The sequence below is a fragment of the Ranitomeya variabilis genome, chromosome 4 (assembly GCF_051348905.1).
Source record: "Ranitomeya variabilis isolate aRanVar5 chromosome 4, aRanVar5.hap1, whole genome shotgun sequence".
NCBI classification, from domain to species: domain Eukaryota; kingdom Metazoa; phylum Chordata; class Amphibia; order Anura; family Dendrobatidae; genus Ranitomeya; species Ranitomeya variabilis.
The window spans coordinates 289,966,245-289,988,642 of record NC_135235.1 but is presented as its reverse complement, the minus strand read 5'-3'; the positions used below and the strand labels follow the sequence as shown (position 1 = coordinate 289,988,642).

Here is a 22,398-nt window from a genome sequence, read left to right as displayed (position 1 = left end):
TACCACAGCATCTTGCAGCGGCATGCTATTCCATCCGGTTTGCGTTTAGTTGGACCATCATTTATTTTTCAACAGGACAATGACCCCAAACACACCTCCAGGCTGTGTAAGGGCTATTTCACCAAGAAGGAGAGTGATGGGGTGCTACGCCAGATGACCTGGCCTCCACATTCACCAGACCTGAACCCAATCGAGATGGTTTGGGGTGAGCTGGACCGCAGAGTGAAGGCAAAAGGGCCGACAAGTGCTAAGCATCTCTGGGAACTCCTTCAAGATTGTTGGAAGACCATTCCCGGTGACTATCTCTTGAAGCTCATCAAGAGAATGCCAAGAGTGTGCAAAGCAGTCATCAAAGCAAAAGGTGGCTACTTTGAAGAATCTAGAATATAAGACATAATTTCAGTTGTTTCACACTTTTTTGTTAAGCATATAATTCCACATGTGTTAATTCATAGTTTTGATGCCTTCACTGTGAATGTACAATTTTCATAGTCATGAAAATACAGAAAAATCTTTAAATGAGGTGTGTCCTTATTTTAGATGTTATTTATATACATATATAATTTAAAATAAATAATTAAAACAGGTATATATATAATAAAATGTATAATTTATATATTATTTATCACTTATTTTTTGCAATATTTATTATATATATGATTTAAAATAAATAATTAAAACATGCATATATATTTTTATATATGTTAAAAAAATAATAATAAATATATATGTGTATATATATATATATATATATATATATATATATATATATATATATATATATATATATATATATATATATATTGCACATTCAGTAATCTCTTATGTTAACCCTCTCCCTGTCCATTTATATGCAAAACCTTACGGAGTTTATAGGCATTTTGGACTTATTTTGCCATGTAGCTATCCATGTTTAACCCTTTCCTTGTGCAGATATCAACTATCCCTATTAATTGCTGTCTTAATGAAGTGTTCATTAAATGGCTGATATGTATCCATCTGTTCCTCCTAGTGTTGCAGTTTATTCCATCCCCTCCCCCCTCTTGCACCAACCTGGCTTCCATTCAGGGCAGTGTCCAGGTATAGCACATCAGTTTGGGAGGGGGTGGTTGGTGCTACCTTCCCTGAGGTTTGGGGGTTGTCTAGCTGCTTCTGCTATTCACTTAAAACCATGGCTGCTGCTATTAGCATATTTTAGTAGGTGGAAGCCCAGTGGCTGCTGCTGCTGCATGGTGCAGAATATCAATTGTGGCTGCAATGTCACTAAGAGGGAGCAGGGCGTGCAGGCTGCTGCTACACACTGCCCCCCTACTTCCGCTGTGCTGTCTCCATCTGGCTATATACACCCTATAGATGCCTTTTTTTGGGGGGAAGCAGCAATTAGGAAGTGATCATCCTCCATGAAGCCCAGGGAGACCGATGCCCCTCTGCTCAGCATCCTAGAGAACAACATCCAGGATCCCTGAATTATTGATTGACTCTTTTTTTCTTCTTCTTCCCTCGAATCAATTGATGCGGAGAAGGGGTGTTTGCCATCCTTGCAATGTGGCAGCCCTAAAACTCACAAGGCGGAGAGGGGAAATGCCTGTCACATTGTTTTATAATGGGAGGGAGTCAAAGAAGGGCGATCAAGACTGAGACGACCCCCACAGTTCTCTAAGGAAGGGAGGGAGGGAGGGGGGTCTTCATTAATCCTTTGGGGGGGGTAGTACAGTAGTTTACCAATATGACTGTATACATCTATATGTAACTGGATTCTTTGGGTCTTCTTCAACATCAAGGATTGCAGCTTTTTTGGGGGGGAGGGGAGATGACCAATTCTGACCTTTGCGGAGAAGAGGCAGGAAATAGAAGAAGAGAACCGGCTTTTTTAGGGGAAATAGACACAACCTTGTCAATATCATATCTATGCACATGAGCGCAAACACCATGATATTCATGGTACTGGGGGCGTCCATTGTTATGGTAAGAGGAACTCTTCTCACTTCATGTATTTGTAGCAATGTCATATTGACTCTATGTGTATCAATGTCTGTGTCTGCATGTATGTGTCAGTGCCTGTGTGTGCATGTGTAAACATGTATGTGTGTGTGTGTATGTGTCAGTGTATGTGTGTGCATGTCCATGCATGTATGTGTGTGTGTCAGTGTATGTGTATGCATGTATGTGTATATGTGTGCATGTCCATGCATGTATGTTTGTGTATGTGCATATGTATGTGTCAGTGTATGTGTGTGCATGTGTCAGTGTATGTGTGTGTGCGTTTGTGTCAGTGTATATGTGTGCATGTATGTGTGTCAGTGTGTATGTCTGTTTCAGTGCGTGCACGTGTGTCAGTGTATGTGCGTGTGTGTGTGCATGTGTTAGTGTCTGTGATTCAGTGTGTATATATGTGTGTCAGTGTGTGTGTCTGTCAGTATGTATGCATGTATCTGTGTCAGTGTGTATGTGCATGTGTAAGTGTGCGTGCGTGTGCCTGTGTCAGTGTGTGTCTGCGCATCGTGTGTCCTTTAGTGGCAGCATTGTCAATAATGCTCCAGTCTTTTTAGCCAGCAAACTAGAGTCAATGTTTTATTCCATCTAGAGTTGACCAGATGCCTTGGTTATGGGCTCTTACAGGCAATAGCTTGCTTGATGGACATGAACGCTCTTTTGGACCGATTTCACAATTATATCTTACCGCATTTAAGAGGGGAAGATCGGGTTTGTCACTGCAACTGTGGAAGGTGAGTCCCTCCTGCATTTTATCTGTCTCTCTCCTGCTTCTGAGGCTGCCTGTCTGTATAATCCACGTAGGAATGAATGGGTGATGCGCCTGCTTCCAGCACCACAGACAGATCACACTTGTGCTTTGTTTCAGCAGTAGCAACAACAGCAACAGCATGGGCACCTCACACCTGGGATGTGACAGCACCTATGATGACTTTAGTACTGACACCTACACTTGTCGGTAGAGATGACACTTATTTAGGGTCAGCAGCATGGACTTATCAAAGTTGTGACTTCAGCTTCATGGACAACTCACACTCACATGCATAGAACACACTTGTGGTATTTTAGCACTACACATAGATCACACTTGTGCTATTTCGGCACTGTACATAGACCACACTTGTGGTGTTTCAGCACTATACATAGATCACACTTGAGTTATTTCAGAACTATACACAGATCTCACTTGTTATTTCAGCACTATACAATAGATCACACCTGTGTAATTTCTGCACCATGGACACACACCATGCAGTTTGCCCCACCACAGAGTGGTCACACTTTTGTTGGGTTCAGCACCATGGACACACGCCATGTAGTTTGCCCCACCACAGAGTGGTCACACTTTTGTTGGGTTCAGCACCATGGACAGATGCCATGTAGTTTGCCCCACCACAGAGTGGTCACACTTTTGTTGGGTTCAGCACCATGGACACATGCCATGTAGTTAGCCCCGCCACAGAGTGGTCACACTTTTGTTGGGTTCAGCACCATGGACACACGCCATGTAGTTTGCCCTGCCACAGAGTGGTCACACTTTTGTTGGGTTTGGCACCATGGAAACACATCATGTAGTTTGCCCCTCCACAGAGTGGAGTGGTCACACTTGTTGGGTTCAGCACCATGGACACACGCCATGTAATTTGCCCCGCCACAGAGCGATCACACTTTTGTTGGGTTCAGTACCATGGACACACGTCATGTAGTTTGCCCCACCACAGAGTGGTCACATTTTTGTTGGGTTCAGCACCATGGACACATGCCATGTAGTTTTCCCCACCACAGAGTGGTCACACTTTTGTTGATTCAGCACTCATTGGACGGATGTTGGTTTCCGGGTCTGAGCGTTGCCTGCTGTATAAATATGAAGCAATTTCTCTCCACCCTCTTTCTTATGTCCTGTTTGCATGATCACAACGCAGTTCATTTCATTTAATCCTCATCACTTTAACACATGGAACCCAGGTGTGCACGGCAATGCACTGACGGGGATCTCTGATGCATCATTGAATTCATGTTACTGCTGAGGTTATTCTGCATGGAATCCATTTCACCGTCACGATGCCATACTGACGCCTGGACTTGTTTGTGAATAAGGGGATTCCCAGGGTTGGTTAATAACATGTCTGAATGCTGATGCTTACTGCGGTCGTTAATTTACCGTGGACTGGTGATGGCTTTTGCTTCGGGGCATGGCAGGCCATGACTGTGCTTAACACTCGAGTGGACCAAACTTCTAAAACTCTTCAGCTGCATGGTTGTCTCTGTTCTGCGGCCTTATTCTAGGATACTGTTATCAGTTCACAACGAGATGGCGCATTTTTAGAAGCAGCCCAAAAATGTCATTCTCCAGTCTTGACCAATATGGGAGCATTTTGACATTTTTCGGAGTAACGTCAAGCTAAGTGTATCCATTAAAGTTAATGTCATTAGTCATAGGTTAATTATTCTGTAAATTGGGGTCCCCAACCTGTGCCTCTCCAGCTGTTACAAAACTACAACTCCAAGCATGATGGTATTTTGGAGTTTTGCAACCATTCGGGGGCTACAGGTTGAAGATATCTCGGCATTATCAATATTCCAACCCGATTGTTTTAGTAAAGGGCTCATCATTCCAGCGGCAGACACGCACGTCCTATAGACTTGAAGCAATCTATATTTTACTTATTGGATCACATGTAATATTTTTTTATTAATTGATAAACTCAATGATCACCTCTGAAATTTATGAAGCATTTTATAGTTAGGGACATTTGTTGTAATCAGAGGGCAGACTCCCAATGGTTATGTGCACGAACCCATCAATAATATTAATGGGGGAAAATGCCCTTAGAAACGTCATAATGTAATGAGGCTGTAAGCCAGCCAATAAAAGCAAAAAGATTCCCGAGTCTCCATATAAAGCAAAAGAATGCGGCAGGATTTATTTACAGCCGTGCCGTAAATACGTCAGGTGCTCATTGGACGACGTATTCCACTCTGGAGTGAGCAGTGCCGGGGGGCAACTACGGTACTTTCGATTCAACACACATGCAATTCTATTAATTTATCATTTTACCTGGTAAAGAAAGTGGGGATAAATTATTTATGGTCTTCAAAACCACCATAGACATTCATAAAATCCCATTTACTCATATGTAACATCTGCAAACTGCGGCAAAAAAACATACTGCTTTGTGTTACCCCCTGGTACTATAATGGATGATATTGATTACCTCCTATTGACGGTCATTGAACCTTTTTTTTTTATTCTTAAAGGGCTTGTCCTGTTTGGACAATCTCCTATTGGTTAAGGAGTTTACAAGCAATAATAATAATGTTATATAGCGCCAACATATTCCGCAGCACTTTACAATTAAGTGGTGATATATACAAATGCGTCTAGAGCAATGGTAAAATATAACCAGTCAGGTATACCTAATTGTAGTAGCAGCAGAGGTACAATATAAAATGTATATATACAAACAATAAATTCAATACAAGGTAAGAAAGTCGATCAAGTTACAGGAGGAGGGAGCAATAAGCGGATCAGGGGGTTTCATTGCTGGGATTTTTGCTATTAGGCCGGGGTCACACTTGCGAGTGTGATGGGAGAAACTCGCGCATCAATACACTGCCGCCGACACTCGGACCAGCACATACGGCTGCATGTATTTCTATGTAGCTGCACGCTCCGGTCCTAGTGCTGGCGGCAGTGCCGGGTATTGATGCGTGAGTTTCTCGCATCACACTCGCAAGTGTGACCCCGGCCTAAGCTACATTTTGGGGTTAAATGCAACAGAAAATCTTCAGTTCTGCTGTAACGCCACTGCATTGGAAATGAAGCATAACAAGGGTCCCATTGATTCAATGGGCCGCCCACGTAATGGTCCTCAGGAGGGTAGTGTCTCTCCCACCTTCACACATAAACATGACAATGTCCCTAGTAATTATTTTACTCACTTATATAGCACCATCATATTTCATAGCGCTGTACAGACATCATCATCACTGTCTCCTTTGGGGCTCACAATCTAGATCCCTATCAGTATGAGTTTGGGTAGAAACTGGAGGAAACCCACGAAAACATGGTGAGAACATACAAACTCTTTGCAGATGTTGTCCTTGGTGGGAGTTGAACCCAGGACCCCAGCATTGTAAAGGAACAGTGCTAACCACTGAGCCACCATACAGTGCTAACCACTGAGCCACCGTACAGTGCTAACCACTGAGCCACCGTACAGTGCTAACCACTGAGCCACTGTACAGTGCTAACCACTGAGCCACCATACAGTGCTAACCACTGAGACACCATTCAGTGCTAACTACTGAGCCACCATACAGTGCTAACTACTGAACCGATGGCAGCGTAATGGCACTGTAAAGCTGCAGTCCCATGATGAGCTTTTGGTGTTGCAGATTTTCTGCACCAATAAGTAAAATCGGTTGCTTGCATTTTTTAATATGCAGCGTAAAAAAAAAAATGTCCAAAAACCCATCTTTGGAACGTGGCATAATTGTTCCCTACTGATAGAATTTCAAATCACACAATCTCATGAAATCTCTCACTAATTTTCCCAATAGGACAATACAGAAATCCTGTTGGAATGTGTTATGAAAGGACAAATGTCCGGATAATGAACACATCTCGTCTTTCTTTATACTTTTGCTTTAGCATTGTGACTTTTTTTGATGTTTGAAAATATCAACGAGATAGAAATTGGGAGTCACTCAGAGTCAGATACCTTTATAAACCTTTCTATTGGAACCGATCACCCCCTACATTAGCCCCAGGGACCCTTTTAATTTAAACATTTAGGCACAAATGTATCGTGTCCAATGTATCGTGTCCTGTATTCCAGTCTTCTGATACAAAAAGTTGGACATTGTTGTGCAGGACACATTTCTGGAAAACTGTTGCGACTTCCATTTCCATTTTGAGCTGGCCTCAACGCACTTCTGAAAAGCAGTTATGGCATTGCCCATATCGATTTATGTAAAAATAGGAGTAAATTCTAGCGGACTTTTAGACTTTTAGTTTGCGGGTGCAGTGCTTTGCAAACTTAAATGACAAGTGGCTTGGGAGGTGGTTTTTGCCGAAATATTGTACATTTCACAGGCCTTTTTCTGGCACCAGAAATCTAATTTCTGCGGCCCATGGATTACCTTAATCTGTTTGGTGCGACCCCAGATAAAAAATATGAAATTTCATGCTGGGACTTAAAAAAAATATTGTTATTGTTAAAAAACAATTGCAAAATAGTCAAAAAATCCATATGTTCTCCAAAATTGTACCGATGAAGCCGTCCTGCAGAAACATGTACTTTATGCTGCTCAGTGAATAGAAAAACAAAAATGTTATAGGTCCTTTACTAACCTATTATAAACAATTATTTTCTAAAAAGCAAAAATGTTTTTCTTGTGCGAAAGGAGAAAAAAAACTACATAATTTTGTAGAACTGTAAATCAAACAACCTGAAGACTATAAAAGCAAAATCCAAAAGTACAATGGCAAAATTGCTGATGTCCTCTCATCTCCCGCCAAGTAAAAAAAAAGTTCACCAATAGCTTAAAAGTACATATTGTCCTGCAAAAACACAGACCCCCATGCAGCTGCTTTTTTTTACAGATACTACTACAACAACCTCTTTAAAGTACGGTTCTGCAGTTTGCTTACAACTTTGCAATGTAGCTGTTATTGAAAATTCTCAAGAACGAAGGGATTTTTAATTTTATAGTTTACTGCTTGTTTCATGGGTTACCGGCCACCTCCGCAGTCTGTAGGAATCAAGGAGAAAGTGTCTGCAAGCTGTTTTCTATGCAGCTTGCAAGCGCAGCTCTGAAACCGGCCAGATCACTGGATTAGAGAACCTTCGGTGCCATTGTACTGCGGAGGCAAAGCTGTGAGCAGCATGGGAGGGTGCACAGTTCAGACCACAGATGCCAGTAAGCTGCTGGTCAGGACTGTCAATCTTCTGGAGTGCACCGCCCCCCGGCAAGCAGGAAGTAGGGAGACAGAGAAGTGCGCTTCTGAAGATAAAAAATTGGACAGCCCAGCTCTCATTGGCACCATTGTGACGATTTCAGGGAGCCCACAGGTTAGTTGAGCAGTTGATGTCTGCTGGGCTCCCTGTGTCCGCCATATTAGTACTCCTGTGAAGCTCAGCCAGAGGCCAGGCTTCATAACAGAACCACAATTTTACCATATACTCCAATACTGACTATGACAGCTTGAAGTCCCCTAAAGGAAGTAAAAAATAAAGTAAAAAAATATATATATTTTATATAATATTGTTTCCGAAAAAGTCTGATTAAAATATAAAATCTCAAGACCAGCACAATGTACCAATCATACATTAAAAAATTTTTGACCAACTTTGGTGAAAAGCTCTGGGGATGCCTCACGTTACCCTCCAGAGTAAGTATCAGATCAAAGCACATCAGAAATCACCATAGAATCCCTCAACAATATGGAGAAGTGCCCAAAAGTAGCCAGAGCTCATATAAAAAGGCTAAATCTCCCCTGGCTCCCTGATCATCATTATCCAAGGTAATCAGGATCGGTTTTGCAGGGCAGAAGTCAGATGGTTAAATATCTGGACCATAGACTTGTTATACTAACCCTGTCGTGCTCTGCGCAATATCTCCAGCCCTAACAAGAGCACTACCCAAGTGTGTTACTGCCACTATATAACTCCTAGTCACCCCTACTCCACTCTGCTCCTCAACTTGTTTCGTCTTCTATTAAGACTCATCAGAGGAGTGTATTAACAGGGTGCCCAGTAACAGTTATAGAAACTTGATTCCAGCTCACCCAGTTGCTCTATGCTCATCCACCTGGGGCTCAAACACCGGCCTCGCCCTGGCCTCACATCAAGGAAAATAGAAAAAATTGGAGTCCGGCTCAACAGAACTGGATTTTCCTTTTCTTTTTATTTTTCAAAAGAAAATAGGGTGTATACAAAAGAAAAATTTACATGGTCGACATGACCCAGTCAACGCGTTTCGACTGCACTAGGTAGTCTTACTCATGACTAGTCACATATTAAGTGAGCAAAGTGTCACGCTACTTAAAGAGGGACTCCCAATAATTACAGACCGATTTCGTAATTGGACATATATCTGCTTATTTTAATCAGAGCTAGGACTACAACTGTCATTTTTTCCTATTTTCTCCATTTTACACCACTTAAAACAGACCTGTCACCATGTCAAAAATGAACAGATTTTGCTCTTATTTTAATTCTGCTTCTCCCCTGACTATTTTACTTTTTTTTTTGTAAATCCACCAAACGGTTCCAGAGATATTGTCCTTTTTATTTAGAGCTAATTTTTTATGCTCTTTACCAAGGGGTGTGGCTCAATAATGCAGAACAGCCTAAAGACACGCCCCCTAGAGATCCCTGTGAGCCACGCCTCCCTGTAAAGACCATAAAAATTAGCGCTCAATAATAAGCCTCATATCTCTGGAACCTTATGGTGAATTTCCAAAAAAAAACAAAACAGAATACTCAGTGGAGCAGCAGGAACAAAATGCCCCAAAATTGCCCACTTTTGACCCGGTAACAGATCCCCTTTAAAATATATTGAAATGTGATGTTTTTACTCTATAAGGACATATAGATAGGGTTTGCTTTCATGAGACAACACCATTTATGTACCGTAGGCTGGGTATCTCCAGGCCCCTGCAGTGTAAATCTGTAGATATGTTTTCACTCATTTATTTTCAGTGCTATCTTCTAGAATTATTTGACCCTCAGGAATTAACCTTTAGGTTTTGGATGGTGTTTTATGTCTTCATATTTCCGAGGGGCTTACCACTAAGTCATTGTTCATTTTAATAGTGGATCTAGTACGTACACTTGTGAGGTTAGAGGGCTCTGCCACAAACAGAGTCTGATCTCCATGGAAAAATATACATTAAAAGCAAGTGGAAGCTTCATAGTATTCAAATATCTGATTAATACATGTCTGAAAGCCGCACAGGTTTCTGCTCACATTGGTCTATTTCATTAGCATTGCTAGGTATTATGACTATTTCTATGACTCGTGGTAGCATGAGACAGACTCTACAACCCACGCAAGTGGCTCAGGTGGTGCAGCTGATCCAGGATGGCACATCAATGCGAGCTGTGGCAAGAAGGTTTGCTGTGTCTGTCAGCGTAGTGTCCAGAGGCTAGAGGCGCTACCAGGAGACAGGCCAGTACATCAGGAGATGTGGAGGGGGCCGTAGGAGGGCAACAACCCAGCAGCGGGACCACTACCACAGCAAGGAGGAACAGTAGGAGCACTGCCAGAGCCTTGCAAAATGACCTCTAGCAGGCCACAAATGTGCATGTCTCTGCACAAACGATTAGAAACGGACTCCATGAGGATGGTCTGAGTGCCCGACGTCCACAGATGGGGGTTGTGCTCACAGCCCAACACCGTGCAAGAGGCTTGGCATTTGTCACAGAACACCAGGATTTGCAAATTCGCCACTGGTGCCCTGTGCTCTTCACAGATGAAAGCAGGTTCACGCTGAGCACATGTGACAGACATGAGAGTCTGGAGACACCGTGGAGAGTGATCTGTTGCCTGCAACATCCTTCAGCATGACCGGTTTGGCAGTGGGTCAGTAATGGCATGGGGTGGCACTTGTTTGGAGGGCCGCACAGCCCTCCATGTGCTCGCGAGAGACAGCCTGACTGCCATTAGGTACCGAGATGAAATCCTCAGACCCCTTGTGAGACCATATGCTGGTGCGGTTGGCCCTGGGTTCCTCCTAATGCAGGACAATGCCAGACCTCCTGTGGCTGGAGTGTGTCAGCAGTTCCTGCAAGATGAAGGCACTGAAGCTATGGACTGACCCGCCCGTTCCCCAGACTTGAATCCAACTGAACACATCTGGGACATCATGTCTCGCACCATCCACCAACGTCATGTTGTACCACAGACTGTCCAGGCGTTGGCGGATGCTTTAGTCCAGGTCTGGGAGGAGATCCCTCAGGAGACCATCCGCCGCCTCATCAGGAGCATGCCCAGGCGTTGTAAGGAGGTCATACAGGCACGTGGAGGCCACACACACTACTGAGCATCATTTCCTTGTCTTGAGGCATTTCCACTGAAGTTGGATCAGCCTGTAACTTTGTTTTCCACTTCGATTTTGAGCATCATTCCAACTACAGACCTCCGTGGGATATAAGTTGTGATTTACGTTGATCATTTTTAGGTTTTATTGTTCTCAACACACTCCACTATGTAATGAATAAATATTTACAACTGGAATATTTCATTCTGTGATATCTAGGATGTGTGATTTTAGCGTTCCCTTTATTTTTTTGAGCAGTGTATATAAATATAAATAAGTGCTCTGGTGTTTATACTTCAAGGTCACTGTCAATGAATGAAGGAGACAGACAAGTGGCCATGTGCCAGATTTATGCTTAAAATTAGCAGAACTATTTAAATATGGGAAATATTCACATAAAAACAGTTCTAGTATTGACCCAAACCCCATTCATAGTGTCAAAACTGCATGAAGGAACTGATGTGTAGGGTGGACCCTCCAGAGGAGCTCAAGGGAAAATCGTGTGACATTTTTGGACACTATTAGATTTTTAGATTTTTCATCTATCTGTCTCTCATTACAAGATGCCAACCCCTGTTAGGGCTCAGGCAGAGCCGCAGCACACACAGTCCCCATGACTCTGTTTTGGAACTGTATGCAGGGCCATATTTGCCAGTTGGACGTTGTGGGCCAGTGCCTAGGGCAACAACATGTAGGGGGTGGCACCAGGTTCTTATAAAAAAAAAAAAAATCATATGTTTAACACACTCTTCTCCTTCCTACCTCAAGACATAAAGGCACTTTATGTACTACTATATTGTGCCTCTGGATGTCACCAACTTATTGAGGTATTCAAAATAATAGAGGATATTTCCATAATGCAGCATGAAATGAATATGGCACTTTCTTTTCTGTTATATTGATATATGAATTTGAGGGGTATAGTGTTACATCATATTGAAGTCATAGAGGGGGTCCCCAAGATGAACTCATGGGTGTCATGGATGATCATTCACCTATATGGCCACCATTTAATACCAATATTTTCAGGACCTACACCGTTTCCCACGGCAAAGTTTACTATTTGCCAGGGATCTGCAGCAATACGTTGCTCATACAAGCCATTCCGAAAGAGACAACAATTTTAAAGTTTCAAGGGATACTTCTGTGGGCTCCATCTCTGGTACAATATTGGGTTTCAGATGTAGGGGGTAAAACTGCTGTAAGCTGAGCTGGAGCATATTGTTGCAGCGGACCTTCCGGGCGCAGTGGGCTCTGACCCTCCAGGCTTTGCTGGGTGCTGTCGCCAGCCCCATATATCTGCATAGAGTATAATACAATTGTGATCACTGATCAGGTCACACTGGAATGTGGACTGTTTCTTTATAGAGTATATTATAATACTGAGGTCATGTCCAATGTTTTAATCTTGTATATAAAGATATTGAAACTATGGGGGGAATTTATCAAGATTGACATTTTGTATGTCTGCCCTAATAAGATAGTAAATTTGACAAGTTACTACATTTTTCTGCCCCTTGGGGGACTCGCCCCTTCTACTTAGCTCCACTCAGAAAACTCTTATGAGCGTCGGATAAAAGAAGCCCCAAATTCGTAGGTGGGAAAACTTGCAAAATCGTCAGTGTATCAAATACTTAGTTTCCCCACTGTATATCATATATAAGAAATGTTCACAGAGGTTCAGCAACCAGAGGGGCCTTTATTTACGGGATGCCACAACAGAAAGGGGCCAGAAGATCGCATCATCTGGTTACCCGAACTCCTGCACTGATTAGAACTGCTTCACCATCCTATAAAACAGTGCACATTTTCCTTGCTCTGTCATTGCAAGGGTTAATTAGTTCAGTTGATCTCCTGGAGCTCTCCATCCTGAATTGTCTCAGCTGTTCTGTGTTGGTCACTCCTCTCAGGTATACAAATGCTCCCCTCTTGCACTTGGGAGTTGCTAGTGATAGTTACAACTTCCTGATTTAGTGGTGAAAGAGAGTCCTGAATTAGTAACAGGAGATATCTGCGTGGATTTGTTATTGTGTGTCTATCCTAATTCTCTTCCTTTTGGTTTACCCTCTTACTGTTCCCATGATTTCCACTCTTTTGATTTGTGAGTGTATTTGTATGACTGTAGTTTTAATTTTGTCCTGTCTGTTAACCCTATCTGCCTGGTTAGTGTTTTCCAATACAGTTTGGCCTCACACCTCCCTGCGTGTGGGAGGAAACAGATAAGGGTTAAGATAGGAGCATAACATGGTACGAGACCCTGGCGCTTCCACCATCCGGGGGACAGGGATAGCCTATGGTGCCCCTAGTTCAAGGAATTGGAAAGGTGCACACGGTCCCTTGTCACTACTTGACACCTATCACACATTAAGTGGATTAGCAGTATGAGAAGTTGATTTCTGCTCTTTTAAATGTCCTTTTATGTTTGTCTAGTCATCAGCCGATTGCTGTCATGTTTTCAAGGGTCAGTTTTAGAAACGGCCCAGGGAAAAGGTACTTGACATAATTTTGTAAAATACAGACCTAGTTATTGTGTGATACCATTACATTTAGCATAAGTTACAAGATTGTGCAAAAGTTTTATGTAGGGTTGTAAAAATACTTCAAAATAAGAAGGTTTACAAAATAGAAGTGTTAATAGTTTTTATTTTATCAATTAACAAAATTTGGTGACCGCTCTTTGCCTTCATCACTTTTTCTAGGTGCACAGTTTTTGAAGAATCTTGGCAGGGAGGTTGATCCAAACATCTTGGAGAACTAACCACAGATCTTCTGTGGATGTCGCTTGTACAAATCCTTCTGTCTCTTCTTGTAATGCCAGTTAGACTCTATGATGTTGGGATCAGGGCTCTGTGGGGCCGGATCATCACTTCCAGGACTCCTTGTTCTTCCTTGCTCTGAAGATAGTTCTTAATGACTTTGGATCCAAATTTAGTCAGCAGCCGGACAACGACCCCAAGCATACAACCAACCAGACACATCCCTGACAAATAAGTATCTGCCTGTATTTCTCAGCATTGAGGACACTAGTAATCCTACCAATGTCCAATTACTGAAATACAGCCCCAAACTTGCAGGACCCACCACTGTGTTTCTCTGCAGACACTTATTGTGCCGCCCACCAGCCCTTCAGTGAACAAACTGCTTTCCGTTACAGTCAAATATTTCACTTTTGACTCATCAGCCCAGAGTATCTGTTGCTATTTTTTGTACCTCTTTCCCCATGTTTTTGTGCATGGTTGACTCATTAGGCCTTGTGTCTATGCGGAAGGTTTGGCTGTCGGTAACAATTCTTCAGTGAAGACTACTTTTGGTCAGATTTCTCCGAACAATAGATGGATGTAGCTGGGTTCCATTGGTTGCTGCCAGTTCTGAGCTGATGGCACTGCTGGACATCTTCCAATGTCAAAGGGAAGCAAGCATGATGTGTCTTTCATCTGTGGCACAAAGTTTCCGAGGCCGATCACTGCATCTACAGTCCTCATGTTGCCCATTTCTTGGTGTTCTTAATGCTGAAGTATACAGGTAGATAATTATCCATAGTGCAATACCATCAGGGAGGTGTCGGATTGGATCCAAATTTATTCTGCAGCCGGACAACGACCCTAAACATAAAGCCAATGTCATTAAGAAATATCTTCAGCATAAAGAAGAACAAGGAGTTCTAGAAGTGATGATATGGCCCCACAGAGCTCTGATCTCAGCATCATCCAGTCTGTCTGGGAATACATGCAGAGACCGAAGGATTTGTGCAAGCCATATAAACATAAGATCTGGGGTTAGTTCTCCAAGATGTTTGGAACAACCTCCCTGCCGAGATTCTTCAAAAACTCTCTACTGGTGGACCTAGAAGAATTGATGAAAACAAAGAACATTCACCGAATATTAATTTGATTTAGATTTTTTTATTCATTCACTTAGTTTATTTTTATCAATTAATATGCTATTAAAACTTCTCTTTTAGCTTCTTTCTCTGAAGCATTTTTTCCACACCTGCCTAAAACCTTTTTCGCAGTACAGTATGTGTTATGTATTTAATGTTTCAGATTATCGGGGTGCATTAGCACTGCATAATTATCATAAACAAGCTTTTCTAGAAATGTTAATTTCTCAATAATCCTGCAGTCTAAACAGATGGCCGGACACCTGACGAAGGAGCGAAATGCAGATTCTTTGGGTGAAATATTTTTTTAACGTCTGCTTTAAAATCATTGTTCTCGGCAGTTTATTGTCCTTTGTAACTAGTGCGTGCTGCAGAGAGCAATGACAAACTGTTAATGATCGTTCTGTGCTCGTGGGAAGTGTGGACGTCCTGTTTAAATGTGCTGTCAAACTGATTGGGTTGCAAACAGCGGATTGGCGGACATTTACCATGACGGTGAAGTCTAAACTTCCCAGATCTTCAGAATGGGTTTTCTAAAATATTGCTCACGCAAGGCTAAAACTGCACAGATAATTTACTTTTCCAGCTATAATGTGGCTGCAAGTAAGATATATGAAGTCCTCTATGCATAAGACAGGTCATCCACCACCTTGTGCTATCACCAGACCCTCAGCAGTATCGGCACAAAATGCTTCTCCTGGCCACTTCTTCTGAGCTTGTGTTCAGTGCAGAACAGTAGATGACGCCATTTCTCTGGCGATGCACTTGGCATTGCAGCATCTTCATATACTAGTAGGATGTATTGATTTCAGCTTGGCATTTAACTGGACTGTGCCTGCAAAACCGATGTTATAATTACAGATCTTAGGTTTGTTCTATACTTCGAGCAAGTGGCTGCTTGATTTTTCAATGGCTCTATCCCATGTACTGTCTTAGTCATATATGGATCATTTACCGCTCCCCTAGAAAAAGATTCTGTGCAACTCACTGCACGGCCCCCAGGTTGGGTCTGAGTTGCTGTACCCGCGCAGATCAGGAGGTCCAAATATCAGAAAGATCTGTCCTTTTCAACACTGAGCCGATAAAACAATACAAACATCTGTTTCCATTAACCTCATGAGGACAATTTTTAATTTTTGCGTTTTCTTTTTTCTTCTCTCTTTTTCCAAGAGCTATAACTTTTTTTAAATTTTTCGGTCACCATAGCTGTATCAGGGCTTGTCTTTTTTCTTTGTCGGATGACTTATAGTTTTGAATGATACAAATCATTTTTTTCACATAAGGGTAATATAAAAAACATCCCAACTGCGGTGAAATAGTGACAAAAAAAAATTATAATTCTACCGTTGTTTTTGGGACTTTGTTTTTATAGCTTTCACTGTGCAGTAAAAATGCCCCTGCAGCATAATTCTCCAGGACAGAATGATTACGGCAGTACCAAACATGTAAGGTTCCAAAAAGAAAACAAAAAAACACCTAAAAAAATTGCTTAAAAACACTTGAAAGACTTTTCCTATTCATTTCCATTGTAAAGCCCACTTTGCTGGTCATATGTTCAATATTTTGAGTGGGTTTCTTTTTCACTTTGTACAGGCGCTTTTCAGAAAATTAGAATATCATCAAAAAGTTAATTTATTTCAGTTCTTCAATACAAAAAGTGAAACTCATATATTATATAGAGTAATTACAAACAGAGTGATCTATTTCACGTGTTTATTTCTGTTAATGTTGATGATTATGGCTTACAGACAATGAAAACCCAAACGTCATTATCTCAGTAAATTAGAATAATTAACAAACAACCACCGGCAAAGGCTTCCTAAGCTTTTAAAGAGGTCCCTTAGTCTGTATCAGTAGGCTCCACAATCATGGGGAAGACTGCTGACGTGACAGATCTCCAGAAGGCAGTCATTGACACACTCCACAAGGAGGGTAAGCCGCAAAAGGTCATTGCTAAAGAAGCTGGCTGTTCACAGAGTGCTGTATCCAAGCATATTAATGGAAAGTTGTGTGGAAGGAAATAGTGTGGTAGAAAAAGGTGCACAAGCAACTGGGATAACAGCAGCCTTGAAAGGATTGTTAAGACAAGGCCACTGAAAAATTTGGGGGAGATTCACAAGGAGTGGACTGCTGCTGGAGTAATTGCTTCAAGAGCCACCACACACATACGTATCCAGGACATGGGCTACAAGTGTCGCATTCCTTGTGTCAAGCCACTCATGACCAATAGACAACACCAGAAGCGTCTTACCTGGGCCAAGGAGAGAAAGAACTGGACTGTTGTCAGTGGTCCAAGGTGCTGTTTTCAGATGAAAGTAAATTTTGCATTTCATTTGGAAATCAAGGTCCCAGAGTCTGGAGGAAGAGTGGAGAGGCCACAATCCAAGCCGCTTGAGGTCTAGTGTGAAGTTTCCACAATCAGTGATGGTTTGGGGAGCCACGTCATCTGCTGGTGTAGGCCCACTGTGTTTGATCAAACCCAAAGTCAGCGCAGCCGTCTACCAGGACATTTTAGAGCCCTTCATGCTTCCCTCTGCCGACAAGCTTTTTGGAGATGGAAATTTCATTCTCCAGCAGGACTTGGCAAAATGATTGTCCTTGGTTAGATTTGAAGCAATAACCCGAGCAATGGAAACCTACAATGCTAACCTGTCGGAATAATGTTTATTATTGCATATATTAAAACAACTTGTACTTCTGTTTATTAGTGCATGAGTCTCTGTCTCCAACAATAGTGTTACCCTACGTTCACATTTGCGGTGTGCGCCGCAGCGTCGGGCGCCGCATGCGTCATGCGCCCCCACATGCGTCATGCACCCCTATATTTAACATGGGGGCGCATGGACATGCGTCGCACTTGCGTTTTGCGCCGCATGCGTCCCTGCGGCGCCCACGTCTGGGGGCAGAGGACGCAGCAAGTTGCATTTTTGCTGCGTCAAAAATCAATGAAAAAAAGGACGCATGCGGCGCAAAACGCAGCGTTGTGCATGCGTTTTGCTGCGTTTTGGTTTGCGTTGTGCGTTGCGGCGCCGACGCTGCGGCGCACAACGCAAATGTGAACGTACCATAATATTGTCAATAATACAAATAAATAAATTTAAAAAAAAAGATTACCAGGATGTTCCCGCTCACTGTTCACACTGTGTGTAGCTGGAGCACATTCTGCTTTCACTTTACAAGCTGGTACATGAGATGCTAAGATCCCGAGCTGTAAGAAATACCAGTTGTGAGCTGCTTTATCTTTGTTCATGAATAAATACATCTTCACTTTTGAACAGCTGGACTGTACACAGATTAATCCACTGCCAACATAACCACCCAGCCACCGTGCTTTCCAAGAGCTGTTTACTGGCTAAGTCTTTAGGGCTCTTATCCATTTGCGAGAAACACGTCCGTGTCTCACATGTGAAAACCAAGCTGTGGCGCCGGCACTCCAGAGCGGAGCATTCAGCCGCATAGCAACACATGGAGCTGCACGCTCCGCTCCCAAGTGCCGGCGCCACAGCTTGGTCTTCACATGTGAGACACGGACGTGTTTCTCGCAAATGGAAACGAGCCCTTAAAATTACTTCCAACACCTATGAGAAGGTTGTGAAAAGAGAAACTAGTTCCCATTGCAGCCACTCACTTCAATTTGTAAAGTGTGCCTGAGAGGTGGAATCTTAGCGTGCTCTGTCCGAGTTGAACCCACGACTTCAACAACATTACTAACCACTGAGTCACCATGCTGCCCAGGAGATTATTTATAGGTAGGTTATCAATATGACTACCAGCAGCAATGGCAAAATCATGAAAGAGAAAGCTAGATGCCCAAGGCATCAAGTCAGTTAATTGATTTTAATTTCTGAAGTGTACTTGAGAGGTGGAATCTCATTATTGTTGGTCAGAGTTGAACCAATCCAGTGCTAACCACTGAGCCACTGTACTAGCTGGCAACAGTCACTGTATTACCCGGCAACTGCCACTGTGCTACACTATAAGCATCACCAAACCACCACCATGCATCATTGTAGGAATCCATAAGCTCCCACTGTGCTTCACTGTAGACATCCCCAAGCCCCATCCATGCTTCACTGTAGGCAGGGTGTTCCTTTCAGTGTATGCTTCGTTTTCCCTCCTCCAAAAAGTACATAATGACACTGACACTTGGGTTACAGCATATTGACTCTGACACTTTGGGTACAGGGTAATGATACTGATACCTTGAATAGGGAGTAATGATGCTGACAATTACGGAACAGAATAATTACACACTGATTCTTGGGATATATGATAGACACCGAAACTTGGGGTTCTCCTCTTTCTGGCTGGATGTTCATCTAGTTCTCATCATCCATTAGTGACAATAACCCTGAATGAAGCTACATTGTATCTCGTTGCTTGTACCTCCCCATACTGGTTTAAGCATGTTCTGATTTTTCTTCTCGGTAGTTTATGCTCATCCTGGAGCCGTCATGCAGATGATATGATCATCTCCTCTTTGCACAATGATAACAATTATCAAGAATCTAAATGTAAACAATTTTTTTTGAGTTGTGATATTTATATGAGGTCGAGATCTATAATGTCCTGCAGTGCAGAAAAGTATCTACTATAACAATATGTAGTATATAACGACAGCACACATGCAAAACCTTTACTAGAGAATAAAGATATGGGACCGGCCGGACACTGTGGTGAACCGTCCACTGACCCAGTGCGAGGATAAGGCGGTGTCACGATCCATTTTTGGATTCGTGGCAGCTCTGGTTCCACTTTGAATTAAATGGAGCTTTTTTCCTTTCAGGACCAGCGGGGGTTAATGTCAGTTTCCCTTGCTGGAACCCTGCTGCCACTGCAGAGTGGCTAGGTCAGCTGATATGGGTGGTGACCACTCCCACCATCCTTTAAATAGTCACCTGATGCATCAGCTGACGGTCGGTGATAGAGCATTCTATATTGACCAAGCCTGGAGGACGGAGCTCTCTGGCTGCTGTGGTGTTTCAGCTGAGTTCGTGGTCTGGGTGCCTTTCTTGTACTGTGCAGTGCCTTGCAGCAGAGAAGGCTATTAAGCTAAGTTTGATGTTTTTGTCCTCGCCTGTGTCGTGTTTGTCACTGTCCCCTCTGTCATTCCATCTGCAGTAACCCTTGCCGGCCAGTGCACTAGCCAAGGCAGTGCTAGGTGACAGCGAGGGACGAGGTTCCTGATGGCTGTGAGGAGAATGACCCACTTAGGGCATTAGGGGAGTGCAGGGTCAGTCTCGCCTTTGAGCAGGAGGTGTCCATCCCTCATTTCCCTATCAGTAGGACCTTCCTCTCCCCATTTCCATCCCGTTGTGTGTGTGTTGTGCCGTCCGCTGAGCTACCCCCTGTGGGGTCACTTCATACCATGACAGGCGGCCACAGGGCACAGCACTTTGTATATGGCATCATACATATGAATTTGCAGGACTGGATTGCTTGACATAAATATGGCAGAAATGGTAAACTGGGAAAGAATACCCATTTAATCATTTCATTATTGTATTATCAAAAGTTCTGTAGCTTTCTTATATAATCTCTGCTTCAATTCTATCTATCCATAATACTTCCATCACCCATCTACAGTTATATGAAAAGGTTTGGGCACCCCTATTAATCTTAAGCTTAATGTTTTATAAAAAAAAATTTTTTTGCAACAGCTATTTCAGTTTCATATATCTAATAACTGTTGGACACAGTAATGTTTCTGCCTTGAAATGAGGTTTATTGTACTAACAGAAAATGTGCAATCTGCATTCAAACAAAATTTGACAGGTGCATAAGTATGGGCACCCTTATCATTTTCTTGTTTTAAATACTCCTACCTACTTTTTACTGACTTACTAAAGCACTTTTTTTTGTTTTGTAACCTCATTGAGCTTTGAACTTCATAGCCAGGTGTATGCAATCATGAGAAAAGCTACTTAAAGTGGCCACTTGCAAGTTGTTCTCCTGTTTGAATCTCCTCTGAAGAGTGGCATCATGGGCTCCTCAAAACAACTGTCAAATGATCTGAAAACAAAGATTATTCAACATAGTTGTTCAGGGGAAGGATACAAAAAGCTGTCTAAGAGATTTAACCTGTCAATTTCCACTATGAGGATCATAGTAAGGAAATGGAAGAACACAGCTACAGTTCTTGTTAAGTCCAGAAGTGGCAGGCCAAGAAAAACATCAGAAAGGCAGAGAAGAAGAATGGTGAGATCAGTCAAGGACAATCCTCAGACCACCTCCAGAGAGCTGCAGCATCAACTTGCTGCAGATGATGTCACTGTGCATTGGTCAACTATACAACGCACTTTGCACAAGGAGAAGCTGTATGGGAGAGTGATGTGAAAGAAGCCGTTTCTGCAAGCACGCCACAAACAGAGTCGGCTGAGGTATGCAAAAGCACATTTGGAGAAGCCAATTTATTTTTGGAAGAAGGTCCTGTGGACTGATGAAACGAAGATTGAGTTGTTTGGTCATACAAAAAGGCGTTATGCATGGCAGCCAAAAAACACAGCATTCCAAGAAAAACACTTGCTACCCACAGTAAAATTTGGTGGAGGTTTCATCATGCTTTGGGGCTGTGTGGCCAATGCCGGCACCGGGAATCTTGTTAAAGTTGAGGGACGCATGGATTCCTCTCAGTATCAGCAGATTCTTGACAATAATGTTCATGAATCAGTGACAAAGTTGAAGTTACTCAGGGGATGGATCTTTCAGCAAGACAATGGTCCAAAACACTGCTCCAAATCTACTCAGGCATTCATGCAGAGGAACAATTACACTGTTCTGGAATGGCCATCCCAGTACCCAGACCTGAATATCATTGAACATCTGTGGGATCATTTGAAGAGGGCTGTCCATGCTCGGCGACCATCAAACTTAACTGAACTGGAATTGTTTTGTAAAGAGGAATGGTCAAAAATACCTTCATCCAGGATCCAGGAACTCATTAAAAGCTACAGGAAGCGACTAGAGGCTGTTATTTTTGCAAAAGGAGGATCTACTAAATATTAATGTCACTTTTCTGGTGAGGTGCCCATACTTATGCACCTGTCAAATTTGTTTGAATGCAGATTGCACATTTTCTGTTAGTACAATAAACCTCATTTCAAGGCAGAAACATTACTGTGTCCAACAGTTATTAGATATATGAAACTGAAATAGCTGTTGCAAAAAAAACAATTTTTATAAAACATTAAGCTTAAGATTAATAGGGGTGCCCAAACCTTTTCATATAACTGTACATCATCTATCAGCCATCCATCTTACGGAGCACAATGCGGCTGTAGAGGACCTGACAGTTGTTTCTCGGGGCCCGTTTCGTTCCTCATTCTCCCACATACATTTATACCAGTTTCTCTTTGCTTCTCTTGGCACCGCTGGGCAATAACACGACTGATGGAGATGATCTCGTTGAAGCTGCTTCACACCTCTTTCATATTCATCACATGCGCTGTGTTGTGCACATGCTGCAGCTGGCAATAAT

General features: G+C 42.6%; 1 protein-coding gene across 2 annotated transcripts in view; it reads left to right on the top strand.

Annotated features, from left to right (window-relative positions):
- Nucleotides 1-1,055: 1,055 nt before the first annotated feature.
- TMEM240 (transmembrane protein 240) overlaps nucleotides 1,056-22,398 on the top strand; it is a 63,718-nt gene continuing 42,375 nt past the window's right edge. Inside the window, exons 1-2 of one of the 2 annotated variants that reach the window (XM_077250150.1) lie at nucleotides 1,056-1,965; nucleotides 2,585-2,726. In XM_077250150.1, coding sequence (XP_077106265.1) covers nucleotides 2,635-2,726 — 92 coding nt within the window. In that variant the 5' untranslated portion in view covers nucleotides 1,056-1,965; nucleotides 2,585-2,634. The remainder of the gene's footprint in view (nucleotides 1,966-2,584; nucleotides 2,727-22,398) is intronic. The other variant, XM_077250149.1, reaches the window with a different exon arrangement.